At 38.0% G+C, this 22,377-nt stretch overlaps 1 protein-coding gene across 1 annotated transcript in view; it reads right to left on the reverse strand.

Moving 5' to 3' along the window:
- The window catches only part of IPO7 (importin 7), a 50,768-nt gene extending 39,542 nt beyond the window's left edge, over positions 1-11,226 (reverse strand). The window contains exon 1 of the mRNA XM_012784008.3: positions 10,990-11,226. Within this exon, the coding sequence (XP_012639462.1) occupies positions 10,990-11,073 (84 nt within the window). The 5' untranslated portion in view covers positions 11,074-11,226. The remainder of the gene's footprint in view (positions 1-10,989) is intronic.
- Positions 11,227-22,377: the final 11,151 nt, after the last annotated feature.

Raw genomic sequence — 22,377 nt, forward strand, 5'->3', positions numbered from 1 at the left:
ATTATCATTTTATATAAGGAAGTTGAGCATCCATGGATTTTGGCATTCATGGGGGTACTGGAACCTTCCCCCACAGATACTGAGGTACAAGTGTATAATAGAAGAAGTACAGGGCACTAAGAATCAAAAGGATAATCTCCTAATGTAGAAGTAAGACCTAAGCAGGAGTTAGGTGGATAAAGGGGAGTTATTATCGATCCTGTGCACTACTCTAACTAGATCTGAACACAGTAAGCCACTATCACTTTCTTTAAACACTCTTCCATCTTTGCCACATAGCACACCACTTTTCTGGTCGCTCTCCTCTGGCTCCTTTGCAGATTTCTCATCCTGTTTAATCCTTAAATGCTAGAACTCACCAGGACTTGGTCATAGGCCATCTTTTCCACTCCCCGGCTGATCTCATCTTATCTCTGTCAAATACTATCTATATGTCAAATACATTATTTCCAATCCAGAGCACTATAACTTCCCTACTTCATTACCTCATAGAATTCTCAGACTTACTACATTCAAACCATCTTTTCCCCTCAAAGCTGTTACTCTACTTCCCTGTACCACCTCTCCCAACCTCTCGTCACTATCCTCACAGTAATCCTCACCACTTCAACCTAATTTAATATACCAAGTCCTGTCAATTCTATATCCAAAATGTTTGTTTTTTTAATGCATCCACTTACAGGCTCATGCCTGTAATCCTAGCACTCTGGGAGGCCGAGGCGGGCAGATTGCTCGAGGTCAGGAGTTCTAAACCAGCCTGAGCGAGACCCCGTCTCTATTAAAAACAGAAAGAAATTAATTGACCAACTAAATATATATATATTATATATATTTATAAAATAAATTAGCCGGGCATGGTGACACATGCCTGTAGTCCCTGCTACTCGGGAGGCTGAGGCAGTAGGATCGCTTGAGCCCAGGAGATTGAGGTTGCTGTGAGCTAGGCTGATGCCACGGCACTCACTCTAGCCTGGGCAACAAAGTGAGACTCTGTCTCAAACAAACAAACAAACAAACAAACAAAATGTGACATATCTATACATATGACAGAATACTATTCAGCAATAAAAAAGAATACAGTACTGATGCATACTACAACATGTATGAACCTTGAAAACATTATGCTGTAGGAAAGAAGTCAGTCACAAAAGACTACATATTGTATGATTTCAATTACATGAAATGCCTGGAATAGGCAAATCTGTATGACAGAAAGTAGACTGATGGTTGCCTAAATGTGAGGGGGTGGGGCAAAGAGGGGAATGACTGCTAAAGAGTATGAATTTTCTTTTTAGGGTGATGAAAAATGTCCTAAAGATTATAGTGATGATTGCATAACTCTGTGGATACACTAAAAACTATTGAATTGGATAATTTAAATAGATGAATTCAACAGTTATTTTTTAAAACCAACAAAACTGAACTATGAAAATAAGCACATATCACTTTAACTTTATTTACTACCTTCAAAACCACACAATAAAATTTAAAAGTACAATAGATGAAAAAAGCATAACTTTCAGACAACTGAGCTAGACTAAGTAAGAACGAAAGGATATTTCTGTCAGTAGGGACAGCACAAGCAAACTCAACCTGGGACATCTATCTAGCTACCCCATACAAATCTCCCCCCAGCCTGACATCCTTAAAAAAGGAAGCCTTGTATTCTTCCAAAAAAGATAACAAATGGGCTTAGAGCAATACTAAATATCGGACATCAGAGTCTTAAGAAAATTGACAGAAAGTAGATTAGCCTGGGATTGGAGGGTGAATGGGGGATAAACTATAAACTGGTATAAGGGATGTAACCATCCCTACTGTGGTGATGGTTGTACAACTGGATAAATGTACTAAAAATCATCAATTGTCACTGAAAACAGGTGAATTTTATGGTACATAAATTATACTTCAATACAGTTTAAAAATGCAAGAGAAAAAGGCCCCAGATCTGTACAATTATAAAACACAGATCAAATAAAAGACATATATTAACTATTCAAATTAGGAAAAACCATTCTTTTAAGCATTGGTTAATCTCTAACAGCTTTCTAGCATTCCTGGGTGTAGCAAACTCACACATTAAAAAGAGCTCTCTTCATATTTTTATAATAACTTTAAAAATAATAATATCACTAGTATCAATCTTTATCTCAAAAACCCCCAAAAACCCTTAAACACTTTAAAATTGGGGTTAATTGTGGTATTACTGTCAACAGTTTAGCAAGCATCAATATAGGCCTCAGAAGATGCTACAACAGATCTTTTATGTGAATCAAAGTATAAATGTAACTTCTGGATGCTGGCACTAACTAATCATAGGTCCAGTTCCCTCTTCAAGCTTCCTGATTCTAGCACTCAGAGAACCAGGAGAACTGAAGCAACACATCAGTCATTACACATTAATTAGGGTTAAAATTCCCAATATTCAAGTTTAAAAGCTCCTGGCCGTAACAATAAACCACCTTTCTAAACACCTTTGAATCTTCTCATTATCTGTCATCAGCCCAGATAATTTCAACATTCACCCTTAATCCATTTCATCAAAATCCTTCAACAATTCCAACGCCATTTTTTACCTCCTTTAAGTCCACGCCCCTTACTGTGGTACCTACAATGTATCAGATATTACAGAGAAAAAAGGCAATATATAAAGCAACATTGGGGGATTAATTCTAATTGGACTATTATGCATAGTAAAATTTCAAGTTAGACCCTAAAGGACATAAATCTAAAGATAAGGAGAAAAAATATTAAACAGGAAAAGTAGTATGGATTATGTTAAAGAGATTATTAGAAGAATGAAATGGAATGGTAAAAGAAAAATGAAAAATGGAAAAAGAAAAATGATGTCACAAGTAAACTGTGACATCAAGATCTAACACATTGAGGGCCAGGCCCGGTGGCTCACCGCCTGTAATCTTAGCACTCTGGAAGGCCGAGGTGGAAGGATCACTCAAGGTCAGGAGTTCGAAATCAGCCTGAGCAAGAGTAAGACCCCGTCTCTACTAAAAAACAGAAAAAAATTAATTGGCCAACTAAAATATATAGAAAAAATTAGCCGGGCATGGTGATGCATGCCTGTAGTCCCAAGCTACTCCGGAGGCTGAGGCAGAAGGATTGCTTGAGCCCAGGAGTCTGAGGTTGCTGGGAGCTAGGCTGATGCCATGGCACTCTAGCCTGGGCAACAGAGTCTTAAAAAAAGATTTAACACATTGAGCTTTGAGGCAGTGACGAGTAAGAAAAATAAAAGAGAAAAAAAGAAATCTAACACGTGAACTTTTTTGAAAGCTTTTACATGATCAGATCTATGTTGTAGGAAGATGAGGTCTTGAAGCAGTATGAAGGATGTAATTCAAGGACTTAGTATAAAAGTGAATGAAAAACTATTATTACAACAGGTAGTAGTAACAGACCTGAAAAAGCTACTGCTCTTTTCTACTCCACAGGCAGCTTCCCTATTGCTTACTCTGCTCCCTCAGAATATCTTTAACTTTACAAGACAGGAAAAGAAGAAAAGCACACACATTTACATCAACAAATTTCCCAACACCATTACCCTTTTAATTTACAATCTTAATTCGACCCCTTACTAGCATTCCACTCAATAACCCTTGTAATCAGAAATTGCTTTCCCCAAGGTTACCAATTCTTTAAAGGCTTTTTATACCCAGAAAGTCTTCAGTTTGCTTTAACCTCTCTCATTTAGAAATGTCAATATCCCTTTCTTTTACTAATAGCTTTTTACTTATTTACAAAAGTAATTCATGCCCACTGGTATAAAATTTACAAAATCTATGTAAGAAGAAGGAAACTAACCACACTCAACCTTCTTACTTGAAATTCTCTTTTTCTGGCTTCTTTCCTACTTTTATGCACAAAACCTCTAGCCTCCTCTTTAAGATGTCCAAATTGGGCATGACCCAAAGTTTAGCCCTCTGGTCCACCCCACACCTCTGGATCATACTCCTTTCTCTCTAATCACCTGCAGGGAAAAAAAAAAAATCACTTTTCCATTGTTGCTTTCTCTTCTAAACTTCAGTTCCACATTCCAATTGCCTGCTAGACTTTTTCTACTTGATGTTTACCGGCACTTTAAACTAGACTTAAATCTTAACTCATTTCCCCTAAAATCAGTTTTCCCTCTGGATCCACATTTTCCAATGCAATCACCTAATGTCAGTATCTTTTTTAAAAGCTTACTCTTTAAGAAACATAACTTTTTATACTTTCTCTCCATTGAAATGCGATCAAAGAGACCTTCAATTAGCTGATGCACTTTAGACCATAGGAAAAAAGAAGAGCTTAAGAACACTGTGATATCAGATTTTTACATAAGATCCAAACAATTTCTAACATTTCATTTTTAGTAAAGAATTTAACAAAGGCAAATTCTACTTTACCTAAGTGAAAAGGGCAAATTCATCTACTTTATCTAAGTGAAATATGAGGCACAGAGAGGTTAAGTCATCAAAGTAGTAGAATCAGGACCATGTTGAGGCTTTTCATTGTGCTCTCTTGCCTTCATTAAATAACAGTAACATTTACATGTTTTTCAACGAAGGAATTTTAAAAAACTTCTTTATTATAAATTATTTGAGGACCAAAAGAAAAAGCCCACTTTAAATCAGATTCATTAATGTGCCACTTACAGAAACAATAAATAAAATTACATATTCATCTCCTATATCTGAAAAGGAAAATCATTGTTTTCTTACACTTTTTTTGAGACAGGGTATCACTCTGTGGACCAGGCTAGAGTACAGTGACATTGTCATAGCTCATTGCAACCTTAAACTCCTGGACTAAAGCAATCCTCTTGCCTCACTCAGTCTCCCAGGTAGCTGGTAGTACAGGCATGTACCATCATGCCTAGCTAATTTTTCTATTTTTGTAGAGACAGGGTCTCACTACATTGCTCAGACTGGTCTCAAAGTCCTGGCGTCCAGTGATCCTCCCACTTTGGCCTCCCATAGAATTACAGGCATGAGCCGCCTTGCCCAGCCTTCTTACAAATATTAATAAAGTATTATCATCTGGGTCCAATGGCTCATGCCTATACTCCTTCCTAGCACTCAGGCGGGAGGACTACTTGAGCTCAGGAGTTCCAGACCAGCCTGAGCAAGAGCAAGATCCCATCTCTACTAAAAACAGAAAAATTAGCCAGGCATTGTGGTGCGCACCTGTAGTCCCAACTCCTCAGGAGGCTGAGGCAGGAGGTTCGCTTGGGCCCAGGAGTTTGAGGTTGCAGTTAGCCATGATGATGCCACTGCCCTGTAGCCTGGGCGACAGAGGGAGACTATCTCAAAAACAAACAAACAAAATATAGTATTATCTTTCTTTCAGATCTGTTAATACGCTATGTCACTGAAAAACTTCCTAACAGCCAAAGTATCTAGGGAGTTTCCCTCTCCCAAATCCAGAACAGTATCTACTTCCCAACATTCCTAGATAAGGAATGTTATCTACTCAAACTACTACTCTGGTCTTCCAAAAATATACAGCAAATCCTCAAATATTTGCTTAATTTCTAAACATGCCAAGTTATCCTACAAACGCCATTATTGTGCACTCTTACAGACCTAAAACTTTCATTAAGCATTTTATAAGTCCTTTAATAAAATAAAATTAACCATTTATAAATAAGGCATATCACATACATCAGTAATAGTTAACTATTTGTGATGATCCTAAAACCGATTCAGGGTAGTGTGAGTTGAAAAGATAAACGCAAAATATCAAGAAACTTATCAAAACCAAAGCCACTTACTTTTTCACATAAAGCATGTGAGTAAGCAGCATTTCTGCCCACATAATCATTTTATAGTACACTCAGCTTTGCAACTGAAGGTTTAAATGGCTACTAGGTAAGGCTTCTAATTTCACTTAGGGCATTTTTCTTGGCTACATGTATAACACGGGAGGGAATACTGACACTGAGATCACATCTGCCTTAACCAAAGTCAGATTTAATGGTTTCCTCATCCAAAACTTATACATAGCTCTATTATAGTACTGACCACATGTATTGAGAGGGCCAGTGACATGGTGATTATGGAGCTCCAGAATTCTAGGCAAGAATCATGAGTTTCTTTGCATCTACTTCTAAATACTTAGCTCCATGCCTAGGACACAGCCATTTGCTATTAAATGGACCAGACTGAGAACTATTATTCAGAATAAATATTTCCAAAAAAAATTTCCTAGTATTACATTTAAAACTTCAGTTCAAACGTAAGCTTCACAAGAGCCAGGACTTTCTCTTGTGAACAGTGTCAGATCCTCAGCATCAAGGATAGTACCTGCTACATCACAGGAACTCATTTTTTTTTTCAAATATGTTTTAAATATCAGAAACAATTATATGTTAAGTGTCAACTCTCAGCTAACCTCTGGCAGTTAAAAAAGAAATAGATCCTGATCTAAACATTTTATTCCCACAGGAACTAAACAAGTTCAAAATCAGTGAATTTTTAGAGTAGAAGGGACAGTTAGCAATCACCTGGTTCAAATAAAATTCAAGTAAAATAAAATATAAGGGAAAATGTAAGATTAGGTGTTAAAAAGATGAGTTGTAAGTTAACACAGTACCACAAAAAGTTAGAGTAGGGAAAGGTCAACATAAGCTGGAATATGGGGAAAACCTTCCTGGAAAAAATGGAATTTAAGATGGGTTTGATGAGATTTAAGGATAGGAAAATTTTAGTTGTAGGCGAAGAGCTTAACAGAGCTTAAGCAGCACGAGTAAAGTGTTGCATATAGAAAGGTTTCCACAGAAGAACACTGGCAGCTAAAGCAGGAAGAAGGCCAAAAGATTATTGTCTATTATAATAATCTGCCAAAAATCATCAGATATTTTATCCTTATCTTACAAATGAAGAAACAAGTATTTCTGTGTCTGTGTCTGTGTGTGTGTGCGCACGTGTAGGAAGACTTTGTATCCCCAAGATCAAATAGTCTCTGAAACATCATAAACACTCAATTGTTTACTGAGTGAATGAATACTAAATGTCACATATTTTACCTAAACAAAACAAAGTACTTTAAAAATTCCACTTCTAAACATATACAAGTCAATTAATCTCCAAAGTACACCATTTAATTGAAGTGACAGATAGCTATAACACAAATCTTTTTAAAGATTCAAAGAAGGGTATTCTTAATATCTCAACTATTCGAGTTCTTATCTCTTTCTTCATTCAACAAATATTTATTGAGAGCCTATTATGTGCCAGGCACTGTCCTTATAATTGTGCCAACTTTCGTGTTATGATAATGCTACCTACTAGTGATCCCAGTGTCCGAAGCTTCATTTTTCACTGAGATGTACAACTACTAAGATAGCAGACTGAAGTAAGAAACAAATTGCATAGCACCTTGAATTTGTTAATCAACTGGCACACATGCAGTAGTTCAAGATAATATGGAGGACTTGGTAGGTGCCAAACACTTTCCTAAATTTTTTACATGCATCACCACACTCAATCGACATAATACAATGACAAAGATACAAGTACTATTGTCAGTATATAATAAAACTGGTGCTTAGATGTTAAATAACTTTCTCAAGATCTCTCAGCTAGTACAGAACCCTTTAGTAGTTAAAGTAAATAAATAAAATGGCTGAAGGGCTTTCAATTTTATTTCCAAGAACACTTGTATCTTTCAATTGCCTTCTCTAATCTTCAAGGCAAAGTTTGCTATAGGAAGATATTTAGTAATGACAATGGGATCCAAAGTTATAATACTGGTCTAAAAAACAAAAAAGAAACGTATCAAAACACAAACATACTACAGAGTAAGTCAGTGGGGAACATTAAGTGAAATGTATCTTGAAAATACCTGCCAAAAATACAGTCCTCACTGAGGTCCCTAACAGTCTAATAAAATTTTCTTAATTTTATCTATAAGTAATAATAAAAATAAATACCCTAAAAGTCCTCAACGTGGGAGTGGTGTAATAGTGCTAAAGCCCATACTGTTCTCTATTATAGAAGTCCATAAATAAAGCCTAACATCAGCAAATCAAAGAATAATGGTAACAAAAGATAAAAACTTCTGATCTCATGAAACTTAAAATTATAGTGGGGAGAACGAAAATAAGGAACCACCACACCCAGCCTATAATCCTAGCTACTCAGCAGGCAGAAGCAGGAGGATTGCTTGTGGCCTATAATAGCCACTACACTCCAGCCTGGGCAACACAGCAAGACACCCATCTCTAAAATAAATTCTTTAAAAAACTGGTAAAACATGTATGATAAATAAGTGCTATAGAGAAAAATAAATAAGTGAAGGGATGTGGGGAGTATGGCAGTCAGGGAACTCTAGTGATGATAAGACATCTGAGACATTTGAACAGGGATGGAAGGAAGTGAGAGAACAAGTCAGGGAGATTACTGAGTTCCAAGCATATATAATAATTAAGTGCAAAGGCTCTCAGGTAGGAGCATGGTTCTGTTTAGAAGTTATCTACATTATAAATACTTTGATAACATTTACACAATTTTTTACAGAGTTAGTGATTACCTCACTTAGCAAAGAGATTCAGCCAAATGTCAATGATCTTCTTCCTTTTAACTAAATGAACCAAAATGCAGCTTCAGTAGAATAAGAGACATCACAGAATGATTCCTTCACCTATCTTCTCCAAAGCAAGAGCCTCCCAGAAATAAACTGGTACTTCCTCATCCTTACTATATTTAAGAGTTATCTGGGAGCTGTTTCCTCAACCAAAGTTCTGTCACAAGAAAGTCAAAACAAAAAATATTTAAATGGAAGAAGGGAGGGGCAAAGCAGTGTATTAAAATGGAATAAAAATTAGAGATAAAAGTAAATATTCTATTAGAAAAGTTGCCTTAGGAAAATTACTCAAAAATCTAGGTATGTAATAATCGAAAGAAATGTATAAAATGTAAATAGCTAATAACTACAGAACTATAGGTCACAAAACAAATTTTGACAGAAAAGATTAGCAGTGTTGACTGTTCCATAGTATTCCAAAGCAGAAGCTTAATGTTTAAGTTAAAGGGGATTTGAATAGTATTTTGATCATTTCTACTCCAAAAACTAGCTTGTGAAATACTTACTCAGGTCTTTATTATAAGATATTAATGCATATAACATTAACAAGACACATAATACCTGTTAGAGGAATAAATGAATTTCAAATTTTTACCAAGTATCATTTATCCAATTTTCATATGTGGGAAACAACTCTTTCAAGCAGTAATTTTTAAAAGTAATTACAAGCAAATATATTTAGTCAAAATAATGAGCTATTAAATTAAAGTCATGGTAGAAATCACCATAACTAAACTTTTAAGTGTTTTAGATTTACAACTATATTAATACCTCATAAGCAAAATGTTTATCTTAACCCATGTCTATCACAAAATAAAAACAAAACGTAATCCGGAACTCCCTCCATAGTTTAGTAACTGCTCTAAGTAGGAATCTGTTTCAATTTACTTATTTTATATCCAAAAGAAATCTAAGCTCCTCCCAAGGTGATTTCTAGTCTAAGAATTTGACCATTAATCATCAGTCTTAGTATAATAATGTTCTCATTTACATATAAAATATAATTAACTTTTTACTTTGAAATAACTTCACATTTAATTTGTCTAAACTATGTCTCCTTGAACTATAAGTTCCATAAGGTCAGGGATCTCTAGTACAGCACTTTAAATTGAAAATGTACAATTAGTAATATTACTGCTGTTTCTGGTAAAATATAAATATAATGTTTTTAAATTATCTACCTACCAGCTAAGAGAATTATAAAATAATTGAATTTATATTTTAAAATGGGACTTCTTTTTAAGTTACAAAAATTTATACTATTCTCTAACACTAGATATAGTTATGAAAAAAATGTACACTAAACCTCCCCAAAGCTGCAGATTCAGTAGTACACTAAAAGACAGTAACTGGCACAGAAGTTACTGCAACCCTTTTAAGAAGGCTTTAAAATAGTGATCAATGATATATAAAACTGCTAAAGTTTAAAAACAAAAACTATGCTAAAGATAATACAATAAATTATCCAAGTAATAAAGCTGTTTTCCAAGGGGTGGTCCCCAAAAAATATGGTGTAAAAAGAAACTAACCCTCAGCGAATGCAATATCTGAATTGACACGGAGCTTAGCACGTTTCAAGGCATTCAGACTTACATTATCTCACTTGACTGTCACAGGATCCTTATGGCATTATCTTATGAATGGGAAGCTCAGGATCAAGAGGTTAAGCGACTTGCCCAAGGTCACTCAAGAAATCAGTGGTGCTGCTATATACCTAGAAGGGTGCACTTCACCTGACCCTTTGCACTACATTACCTAACGTCCCCAACTGGGGCATCATGACAGTAGAAGATCAAGGATCAGACTCATATAAGTACCTGGCAACTACCCCTGCTCTGCCGAGGCGTGGACTTGCCTCTGAAAGCTTTCCCTAACAGCTCAGTCAGAGAGGAGGAAGTGGTGCCCCCGAGACTGGCCACAGATCAGCCCAGCAAAGTGACAAGGCTGACAAGCGCAGCTCCCCGCGGACCAGGTTGTATTCCCAGGAGCCCCTCCAGACCTGGCGCCGGTGAGACTGGTCTTGAACCGTCTTGAAAAACCTCCCAATGAGTTTCGCCCCCTCCTGGGCGCGAGGAACGAGCTTGGGAATGAGCCAGAGGGCGGCCGGCCACCCGAGCCGGCCATGTGTCCAGCCCGTCACGCCCGCCTCGCCTCAGCCGGCTCCTCATGCCTCGACCGCAGCCAGAGGCCCAGCTCAGGATCCGACGCAAAGGAAGCCTTGGCGGCAACCACCACCACCGCACCACACCACACCGAGGCTCCCCGGCGTGGCACTCGCCGTCAGACCTGCGCCCCACCCCTCCAGCTGGGCCTCTCACGACGCCGTCCGCGACTCTGGCCAGTTCCCGGGGCTCGGCCTGCCACAGACTGTCTGCCCGCCCGCCGCCACCGCCAGCCCGGCGTCCTTACTTCATTTAGCTGGCGCTCCGCGGCCTCACGCAGGGCTGGGTCCATGGTGCCCCGCAGGGCCTCGATAATGGTATTGGGGTCCATCGCAGCGCGGACTCGATCAAACCAGGAGCTCAGGAGCTACTGGGCCAGGAATAGCGCCACTCACTGCGCACATGGACACGCCGCGCTCCGCAGCGGCAACCGGCGCGAAAGGAAAGAGAAGCGCCAAGGCCCCGGATAGAACCTCTTCGCCCCGGCGTGGAGGCGGGAGATGCTCCGGCTACTTCCTGTCAGCGCGCCCGCGGAGCACCTTGGGAGATGTAGTCCACAAACGCGGCTTGCAGCCCACGTGGCTGTCTGAACTATCGGGGAAAAATGTTCAAATTCCTCAGAAAGAAAATTAAAACAACCAATTACAAATGTTTCACATAATATGTGTATGGGGAACATAAAGGGAACCTGATGCAATGTGTGATGCAATTCCTTGCTAGTGGCTGTGTAATTGAAGAAAACTTTTTGAAAAGCAATTTGACATGTGTTTCTAAATGCCATAAAAATGTATATACTCTTTGACCCAGTAATCCCATTTATAAGACTTCATCCTAAGGAAATAACACAGAAGATAATGTGAGCTTTAAGTATGAAAGGTATTTCTCATACTACATATTTGTAATTACCAAATACTGAAATTATGGTTTTTTATTGAGTATTCCAAGTTTAGCTGGGACTTTATATAAATCACCTCCATGTGCAGAGTAAAAGCATAATCCCTATTAAAACTCACCTTCTTAGCCAGGTGCTGTGGCATGCACCTGTAGTCCTGCCTATTTAGGAGGCTGAGACAGGAGAACCATTTGAGACCAGAAGTTGGAGGATTCAGTGAGTTATAATGGGACCTGTGAAGAGTCCCTGCACTCCAGCCTGGTAAACAGAGAGAGAGATCCTGTCTCAAAAAAAAAAAAAAAAAAAAAAAAAAAAAAAAAAAAGCAGAAGACAAACCAAAAAAAACAAAACAAAACAAAAAACCCGACCTTTTAAAAACAAAGAAACAGTTTCAGAAAGTGAAATAAGAGGTTCAAATGTAAGATATCTGTTTTCAAACTTTTCGTTCTCTCAACTGAATCACTCTGCCTCTCAAGAAAAATTGTCAAACAATATGGAAATGATTAAGCAAATTACAAGAATCCAGTCAATTAAATACTTCGCAGCCTTTAAAAATTACAAATATATATTTTGTAGCGACAGGAAAGCATTTATGTTAGGATACAGCTTTGTAACATGGACAAAGACTGGAAAGCAAACCTAACAAATGAAAATGATTTTCTAGGTTGCATGCCTATAATCATGGCACTCTGGGAGGCCAAAGAGGATCCCTTGAGGTCAGAAGTTGGAGACCAGCCTAAGCAAGAGCAAGACCCCTTATCTCTACTAAAACATACAAAGAAAAATTAGCTGGGCGACTATAAATATAAAAAATTAGCCGGGTATGGTGGCACGCACCTGTAGTCTCAGCTACTTGGGAGGCTGAGGCAGGAGAATGGTTCAAGCCCAGGACTTTGAGGTTGCTATAAACTAGGCTGAGGCCACGGCACTCTATCCCGGACAACAGAGTGGGACTCTGTCTCAAAAAAAAAAAATAATAAGATTTTCTAGGATAGTGAGATTTGGGATAATTTCCTTTCATACCTGTTATTACTCGGTAATAAACTTATATAAAACCGATATCATTAATTGTAACATTCAAATACAATTTGTTAAATGATCACTTATTGTTGGTTTGGGGGTTTTTCTGTTTTGTTTTGTTTTTGAGACAGAGTCTCACTCTGTCTCCCCAGGTAGAGTGCAGTGCCGTCATCTTAACTCACTGCAACCTCAAACTCCTGAGTTCAAGCCCACTAATTTCTCTACTTTTTAGTAGGGATAGGGTCTCACTCTTGCTCAGGCTGGTCTCAAACTCATGAGGTCAAGCAGTCCTCCCACCTAGCCTCCTATAATCACAGAATGCTACGACTACAGGTGTGAGCCACCACCCCAGGCCTGTTTTTTTTTTTTTTGTTTTTGAGACAGGCTTTTGCTCTGTTACCCTGGCTAGAGTGCAGGAATGTCATCATAGCTCACTGCAAGCTCAAACTCCCAGGCTCAAGCTATTCTCTTGCCTCAGCCTCCTGAGTATCTGGGACTAGCCACCACACCCAGCTAATTTTTCAAAAAAATTTTTAGTAGAGACAGGGTCTCTCTGTAGCCCAGGGTAGCCTCAAGTGATCCTCCTGTCTCGTCCTCCCAAAGTGCTAGGATTACAGGCAGGAGCCACTGTACAAGGCCCACTTATTATTTTTAGTTTACGGGGGGAAAAACAGGAAAGAAAAAGAAAGCAAGCAAGAAAGGGAGGAACACAAAAGCCTTTCCCTCAAATAGTGGGCTTTGTAAAATTAATACCTCTTATAAGCCAACCACTGTGCCTGGAAGTGAGGTATAATTATTCCTAATTTACAAAAGAAGAACCAAAGGCTCAGAAAGACTATTTAAATTGTGAAAAATCATGAAGTTTTCATAATAACAACCTGTAGAAAACTCCATCATTGTACTAATACAATCCGTTTAAGAATTTTCCTCTCCCTGCCCCATGCCCCAAAGAGAGGGCCTTAAAAACATTTTTTATTCACCTTTGTATCTTCACCTACCACAGAGCTTAAATGACTAGTAGGAAGTTCAGTAAATACTTTAGTCAATAAATGAAGAAAAGAATGAACAAACTAGCAGTGACTTATAGGTGGCTAAGCCAGAACTGAAACTTCATCCTTCATGATTCCAAAACTAGTCATTTTACAATATTATACATCTATTTTGGATTCCAGAATTTACTTATATGTCATGGAATTGTGAAGATTATAGTAAAGCACAATGTATGCAAAAGAACCTGGCACATAAAAGGTGGTCCAAAAATGTTAATTCCTTCTCCCTGAAACTGAAAAGAAGAAGTGGCAGTGAAAAATATGGTTCTTAAGCTATAGTGCTGGGGACTAGAAGCCAGCAAAGCTTGCTACAGCTGGAGTGGAGTGGATGTCTCTTCCTTCAGAGAGAACAGAGCACGCCGGGTACAAGACCTGGTCAGGGAGGCAGAGTTTCTGTCTCCACGAAAGGAGATTGACCCCAAGACCATTCAGGGGCTAGCTGGTAGAATGATTAGCGCACACACATTATTTGTAGATTTAATTTTATTTTGTTGGCCAGGTGCGGTGGCTCACGCCTGTAATCCTAACACTCCGGGAGGCTGAGGTGGGCAGATCATTTGAGCTCAGGAGTTTTGAGACCAGCCTGAGCAAGAGTGAGACTCGTCTCTACCAAAAATAGAAAAAATTAGCCGAGCATGGTGGCACATGCCTGTAGTCCCAGCTACTTGGGAGGCTGAGGCAGAAGGATTGCTTGAGCCCAGGAGTGTGAGGTTGCTGTGAGGTAGGCTGACGCCATGGCACTGTAGCCCGGGCAACAGAGTGAGACTCTGTCTCAAAAAAAATAAAGAAAAAAGAAAAAAGAAGGCCGAGGGTGGTGGCTCATGCCTGTAATCCTAGCACTCTGGGAGGCCAAGGCAGGCGGATTGCTCGAGGTCAGGAGTTAGAAACCAGCCTGAGCAAGAGCAAGACCCTGGCTTTACTATAAATAGAAATTAATTGGCCAACTAATATATATAGAAGAAATCAGCCGGGCATGGTGGTGCATGCCTGTAGTCCTAGCTACTTGGGAGGCTGAGGCAGTAGGATCGCTTAAGCCCAGGAGTTTGAGGTTGCTGTGAGCTAGGCTGATGCCATGGCACTCACTCTAGCCTGGGCAACAAAGTGAGACTCTGTCTCAAAATAAAAAAAAAAAAAAAGAAAGAAAGAAAGAAAAATAAAGAAAGAAGAAATCCTATAATTAGAGAAACCCCACATCCTATATTTCCTGTGCTATACCTATTTCAAATCTCAAAAACATTTTAGACAAAATTTTTCATAGAATTTAGTTTTTTTCAATAAAAGTAATCATTGTATTTGTAAATAAGTGATACATGGAATTCATTTTTACACCTTGGAAAGATTTTTACTCTAAACAATTCAAAATGTATGGGTAAAAGACATAGAAGCTAAGAAAAGAGTTACCAATTCTATGCTGAGGTTTAAAAAACTGTGCTGCCTTGGTTAAAACTTTTTTTCACTGGCTCTGAGTTCTTTTTTCCTTCTGTAAAATTAGTAAATAATCTTATTGCATGCTACCAAAACTATTCTGAGGATCTAATATGGTTTGAAAGTGCTTTGTAACTATAAAGTTCAGTATAAACATAAATTATTATCGGTGGTTGGGAAAGGGCTGAGTAAAAAGGAAGGTAAGAGGGCAAGGAAGAAGAGCTTTATAAAAATGAAGAAACGGGACTTTCTGCAGAGTATTGTTCCCAATAGCTATGAGTCTGCACGTTCAGCAGCTTGATACCATATGTGTATAAAACTTAGTATACGCAAAGGAAAGATAAAAGATAATAATCTTGTTCATCCCTGCAAGGTCAACAACAACAAAAAGAATGAAAAAGAAAAAGAAAAAAAAGACAACCTCATACAGAACATTGCCACTGAAGATCATTTTATCATTACATTTCTTTTAAGTACACTGATTTACACAAAATTGAAATTACCACCCTAACCATATAAAAAATTTTAAAGATCAACTTCCTCAAGATATAATTTATATATGATAAAAGGCAGTCATTTTAAGCTTATAGTTCAGTAAGTTTTCACAAAGATATTATACCAATGTAACGTCACCATAGTCAACATATGATGAATCTCCATCATCCCTTTTCCTAGTCAATCCACATATATGCAGCCCCAGGCCACAGACAACCACTGAGGTGCTTTTTTTTTTTTTGAGACAGAGTCTTACTCTGTTGGACAGGCTAGAGTGCCATGATATCAGCCCAGGTCACAGCAACCTCAAACTCCTGGGCTCAAGTGATCCTTCTGCCTCAGCCTTCCAAGTAGCTGGGACTACAGGCATGCGCCACCACATCCAGCTAATTTGATTTTTAGTTGGCCAATTAATTTATTTCTATTTTTAGTAAAGATGGGGTCATGCTCTTGCTCAGGCTGGTTTCAAACTCCTGACCTTGAACAATCCTCCCGCCTTGGCCTCCCGGAGTGCTAGGATTACAGGCTCGAGCCACCACGCTGGCCCACTGATGTGCTTTAGATCCTTATTGATTAGAGTTGGCTTTCTTAGAGTTTCATATTAATGAAATCATTCAGTAAGTGCTTTTTCTGTCTGGCTTTTTCACATAGCATAATGTTTCTGAGATTATTTTGAGATGTTGAGTGTATCAGTAGTTCCCTCCTTCTTGTTGCTAAATGGCAGTCCGTTGACTTGATATACAACAATTATCCATTCAACTGTTGATGAACATTTGGGTCATTTCCAGTTTTTAGCTACTTTGAATAAAGCTGACATGTATATTTGTGCATACAAGTCTTTGTGCAGATATGTATTTCTCTGGTAAGTACCTGGGAGTGAAATGGCTGGTATGCATTGTAAATATATATGTAACTTTGTAAGAAACTGCCAAAGTATTTGTTAAATTGGTTGTACAATTTCACATTCCACCAACAATTTATGGGCATTCTGTTGTTCCACATCCTCACTAACAGTTGGAATTCTCAATCTTTTTGAGTGTATCCAGGGGAGTGGATATGTATCGGTATGTCATTATTCACAATATGTTTTTCTCTGATGACTAATGATGTTAAGCATCATTTCATGTGCTTTTGGCCATTTGTATCATCTTTTGTAAAGTGTCTGTTTCAATCTTTTGCCCGTTTCTAAACCTGGATTATTGCCTTCTTGTTATTGAGTTGTGAGAAACTCCGGATACGATTGCTTTTGTCATATTTCTGTATCATGGCTATTTTCTTGCACTCTGTGTCTTGTCTTTTCATTTTCTTATTTATTTATTTATTTATTCTTTTTTGAGAGAGTCTTGCTCTGTTGCCTGGGCTGGAGTGCCATGGCATCAGACTTGCTCACAACAACCTCAAACTCCTGGGCTCACACAATCCTCCTGCCTCAGCCTCCTGAGTAGCTGGGGCTACATGCACATGCCACCATGTCTGGCTAATTTTTCTATTTTTTAGTAGAGACAGGGGTCTCGTTCTTGCTCAGGCTGGTCTCAAACTCCTAACCTCAAGTGATCCTCCTGCCTCTGCTTCCCAGAGACATCACATTGCCTGACTTCAAATTCTACTACAAGGCTACAGTAACCAAAATAGCATGGTACTGGGATAAATGTAGACACATAGATCAATGGAACTAAATAGAGAATTCAGAAATAAAGCCACCTACTTACAGCCAACTGATCTTTGACAAAGTCAACAAGAATATATACTGGGGAAAGGATGCCCTTTTCAAAAAATGATTCTGAGAAAATTGGATTGCCATATGAATGAATGAAACTGGATCCCTGTCTCTCACCATATACGAAAATCAACTTAAGATGGAATCAAGACTTGAATGTCAGATCCAAAACTATAAAAATATTAGAAGAAAACCTAGGGAGAAGTCTTCTGGACATTGGTCTAAGCAAAGAATTCATGACCGAGACCTCAAAAGCAAAGGCAACAAAAATAAAAATAGACAAATGGGACTTAATTAAACTACAAAGCTTCTGCATAACAAAAGAAATAATCAAGAGAGTGAACAGACAACCTGCCAAATGGGAGAAATTATTTGCAAACTATACATCCAACATGGAACTAAGATCCAGAATTTACAAGAAATCCGAACAACTCAACAAACAACCCCAAGGCCGGTCGTGGTGGCTCGCACCTGTGATCCTAGCACTCTGGGAGGCCAAGGCGGGCAGATTGCTCGAGGTCAGGAGTTCAAAACCAGCCTGAGCAAGAGCAAGACCCCGTCTCTACTATAAATAGAAAGAAATTAATTGGCCAACTAATATATATAGAAAAAATTAGCCAAGCATGGTGGCGCATGCCTGTAGTCCCAGCTACTCGGGAGGCTGAGGCAGCAGGATTGCTTGAGCCCAGGAGTTTAAGGTTGATGGGAGCTACGTTGATGCCATGGCACTCACTCTACCCTGGGCAACAAAGCAAGACTCTGTCTCAAAAAAAAAAACAAAAAAACAAATAACCCCATTAAAAAGTGAGCTAAGGACATGAGTAGATATTTTTCCAAAAGAAGACAAACAAATGGCCAAAAATCATATGAAAAAATGTTCAACATCACTAATCATTAGAGAAACGCAAATTAAAACCACAATGACATATCATCTTACACCAATCAGAATGGCTGTTATTACAAGACAAAAAAATAACATGTTGGCAAGGATCCGAGGAAAGAGAACTCTTATACACTGTTAGTGTGAATGTAAATTAGTGCAACCTCTATGGAAAACAGTATGGAGATTTCTCAAAAAGCTAAAAATATAACTACCATATGATCCAGCAATTCCATTACTTGACATCTCATCAAAGGAAAAGAAATCAATATATCAAAAAGATATCTGTATTTGTATGTTTATTGCAGCACTATTCACAATAGCAAAGGTATGGAATCAACCTGTGTCCATTAGTAGAAAATTGGATAAAGAAAATGTGATATATATACACAATGGAATACCATTCGGCCATAAAAAAGAATAAAATCATATGTTTTGCAGCCACATGAATGGAAATGGAGGCCATTATCATAAGTGAAACAACTCAGACACAGACAAACACCACATCTTATCATTTATAAGTAGGAGCTAAATGATGTGTACACATGGAAGCAGAGGTGGAATGATGGATAATGGAGACTAGGAGGGGTAAGGTGGGAAGGTGTTGGAACGATGGGAGATTATTCGGCAGGTACAACGTGCATTGCTCCAGTGATAGATGCACTGAAGGCCCTGGCTTAACCACAATGCAATATATCAATATAGCAAAATTGCATTTGTACCTTATAAATATATAGAAATAAAAAATAAATGGAAAAAAATTGTTAAATGCCTATGTGTCCCTTAGTAATCCCTCCATTCTGATCTAGGCAAACACTGGTCAGATTTTTTTCACTGTGCATTTGATTGACTTCTACATGTTTTCCATAGATTTTCTTTTTTTTTTTGACACAGGGTCTCACTTTGTTGTCTGAGCTAGAGTTGAGTGCCATGGCATCAGCCTAGCTCACAGCAACCTCAAACTCCTGGGCTCAAGCAATCCTTCTGCCTCAGCCTCCCAAGTAGCTGGGACTACAGGCATGCGCCACCATGCCCGGCTAATTTTTTCTCTATATATTTTTAGTTGGTCAATTAATTTCTTTCTATTTTTAGTAGAGACGGGGTCTCACTCAGGCTGGTTTCAAACTCGTGACCTCCAGCGATCTACCCGCCTCAGCCACCCAGAGAGGTAGGATTACAGGCGTGACCCACCACAGCCAGCCTGGATTTTTTTTCTTTATTCTATTGATATTATAAATTATATTACAGTCATGTGTAACAATGAGAATATGTTCTGAAAAATGATGTGTCCTTAGGTGATTTCATTATTTTGGCAACATCACAGAGTATATTTACACAAACCTACATGATATAGCCTATTGTTCTTAGGCTATAAACCTGTATAGCATGTTACTGTACTGAATACTGCAGGCAATTGAAACACAATGGTAAGTATTTGTATATCTAAACATAGAAAAGGCACAGTAACAACATGGAATTATAATCTTATGGTACTACCATCGTTTATGTGGTCCATTGTTGACTGAACTGTCATTATTCGGTGTATGACTGTAATTGATTTTCACATGTTGCCTTCCTGAGATGAACCTCATTTGGTCATGGTATATTACCATTTTTATTTATTGCTGTATTTGATTTGTTAATTTTTTAAAGGATATTTGCATCGATCTTCATGAGGGATATCGGTCAGTAGTTTTTTTTTCCTAAATGGCTTTTTTTTTTTCCTAAATGGCTTTACCTGGTTTTAGTATCAGGGTAATGCTAGCCTCATAAAATGTGCTACTTACTCCTTTAGTTTTTTTTTGGGGGGGGGTGTTTTTATTTTTTGTGGGGGGGTATTTTATTATTTTTATCTTTTTTTTTTGAGACAGAGTCTCACTCTGTTGCCTAAGCTAGAATGCCATGGTGTCAGCCTAGCTCACAGCAACCTCAAACTCCTGGGCTCAAGCAATCCTGCTGCCTCAGCCTCCAGAGTAGCTGGGACTACATGTGCCACCATGCCTGGCTAATTTTTTTCTCTATATTTTTAGTTGGCCAATTAATTTTTTTTCTATTTCTTTAGTAGAGATGGGGTCTCACTCTTGCTCAGGCTGGTTTCCAACTCCTGACCTTGAGTGATCCTCCCACCTCGGCCTCCCAGAGTGCTAGGATTACAGGCATGAGCCACCATGCCCAGCCTTATCTTATTATCTTATTTTTTTAAAAGAGATAGAGTCTTCCTATGTTGCCAGGCTGGCCTCAAACTCCTGTGCTCAGGCAATCCTCCCACAAAGCCTCCATCCTTTGTTTTTTGAAAGAATTTTCAAATAATACAGTAGAGGACTATATTATTTTCTCCTTAAATATTTTGTAGAATTCAAGAGAAAAACCATCTGACCCTTGGAGTTTTCTTTCTGGAAAATTTTTGAATTATGAATTTAATTTTTAATAGATATAGAACTATCAGATTTTCTAGTTTTTCTTAAGTCAGTTTTGGTGGTGTGTCTGTCAAGGAATTTGTCCATTTCATCTAAGTTGTCAAATTTATCGGTATAAAGTGGTTCATAATATTCATTTATTGTTCTTTTAATGTTTGTAGTATCTGTAGTGATGTCCTCTCTTTCATTCCTGATATTAGTAACTTGTGTCATATCTTGCTTCTTCTTGCTAGGTCCAGTAATTTTTTACTGAATGTTGGATATTATGAATTGTATGCTGCTGAGTGAGTGAGTTTTCCTATCTTTCTTTAATGAATGTTGGCCTTTGTCCTGGTAGACAGTTAAATTGTTTAAAGTTTAGTTTGAGACCTTCAAATCTTGCTTAAATAGTTTTAAGAGTACGTCTGTTAGCATTTTCTATAGGGGTAGTTTACTGTACAACTAAAGTATGGTCTTTGGGGGGTTTCTAATGATGCTCCAACTAATGAACAAGGTCTCTGTAGTCTAGTATCCCAGCTCTGTGAGAGCTTTAGGAACTAATTGTTGAGGTCACAAATTTCTTGGTTATTATTTACCCAAGATTTGAAGTTTTACCCTATATAAACATCTAAATATTTAGCAAAGGTTGAGGGGTTTCCCATGTAGATTTCTGGAGCTGTTTTTCTGTGTACTCTCTCCTTTCAGAAACTCTACCCTGCTATCTCCATCCACAGCAGCCTATTTAACTTCAGTCAGACTCAGTTTCTCATTATGAAAATTTAAATAATAATATTTAGCTCAGTGAGTTGTGAAAAATGAGAAAATGTACATGAAGTTCTAAGCACAGAAGCTGGCATACAATAAATGTTCAGGACATGTTATTATTTTTTTAATCATCATCATTTTCATTCTTATTATTTGAACCAGAGAATTACTTGTATTTTAGAAAGGTCACTCTGGTAGTAATATGAGGGTTGACTTAGAAGGAGTGATGCTAAGAGCAGATAAACAAAATAAAAGTGAGTTGGAGTAATCTAGGTGAGAGATAATAAGGGTCTAAGTGTTGCTAGAAAGCAAGAGAAGTAGAGAGCAATACTTTAGGGAGTAAAGTTCATGGGTCTTTCATCTACCCCTAAAGTACCACTTCACAACCTCTTGACTATAGCTATAGTGACCAATTCTGTGCGGTTTTCAACCACCTTCCTACAGGTACAACCTGACAGCACCTCACTTCAGGTCTGCAATTTATTATACCTCTCACTTTCTGCCATAGAACTTCTGTGATACATATCTTGGGATTCCTGTGGGTACCTGCTTGGGTATTTGCACATGTGTAATCCATAAGTACCCAGGCAGGTTTAAGTCTTGTGAGTCAACCATTGACCAGTGGAAACAAGATGGTCAGATAAACATTTCTCTGTCTCTTCCCTAGGTGGATAGTCTTGAAATAAATTTCAAATAACTTAGATGGCCTCACAGGATCTAGCATACAATTGTTCAGAACAGTAGCTAATTTCATAGCCTATATATATTTTTATTTTATTTATTTTATTTTTTATATATTGTTTCTTTCTTTTTTTAATCAAGACATGTGTCTGATAATAGCCTATATTTGTATTGTCTTTTCCCTCTTTCCTAGTTTTATTTCCATGTCTCTTATATCTGTTCTCTGGAATCATACTCTACAATAAACATATAAGCCTTTGTCTCAGGTTCTGCTCTCAGGGAAATCCAGGCTAAGAATATTGTTACATAAAAATG

Source organism: Microcebus murinus, chromosome 4, assembly GCF_040939455.1.
Source record: "Microcebus murinus isolate Inina chromosome 4, M.murinus_Inina_mat1.0, whole genome shotgun sequence".
NCBI classification, from domain to species: domain Eukaryota; kingdom Metazoa; phylum Chordata; class Mammalia; order Primates; family Cheirogaleidae; genus Microcebus; species Microcebus murinus.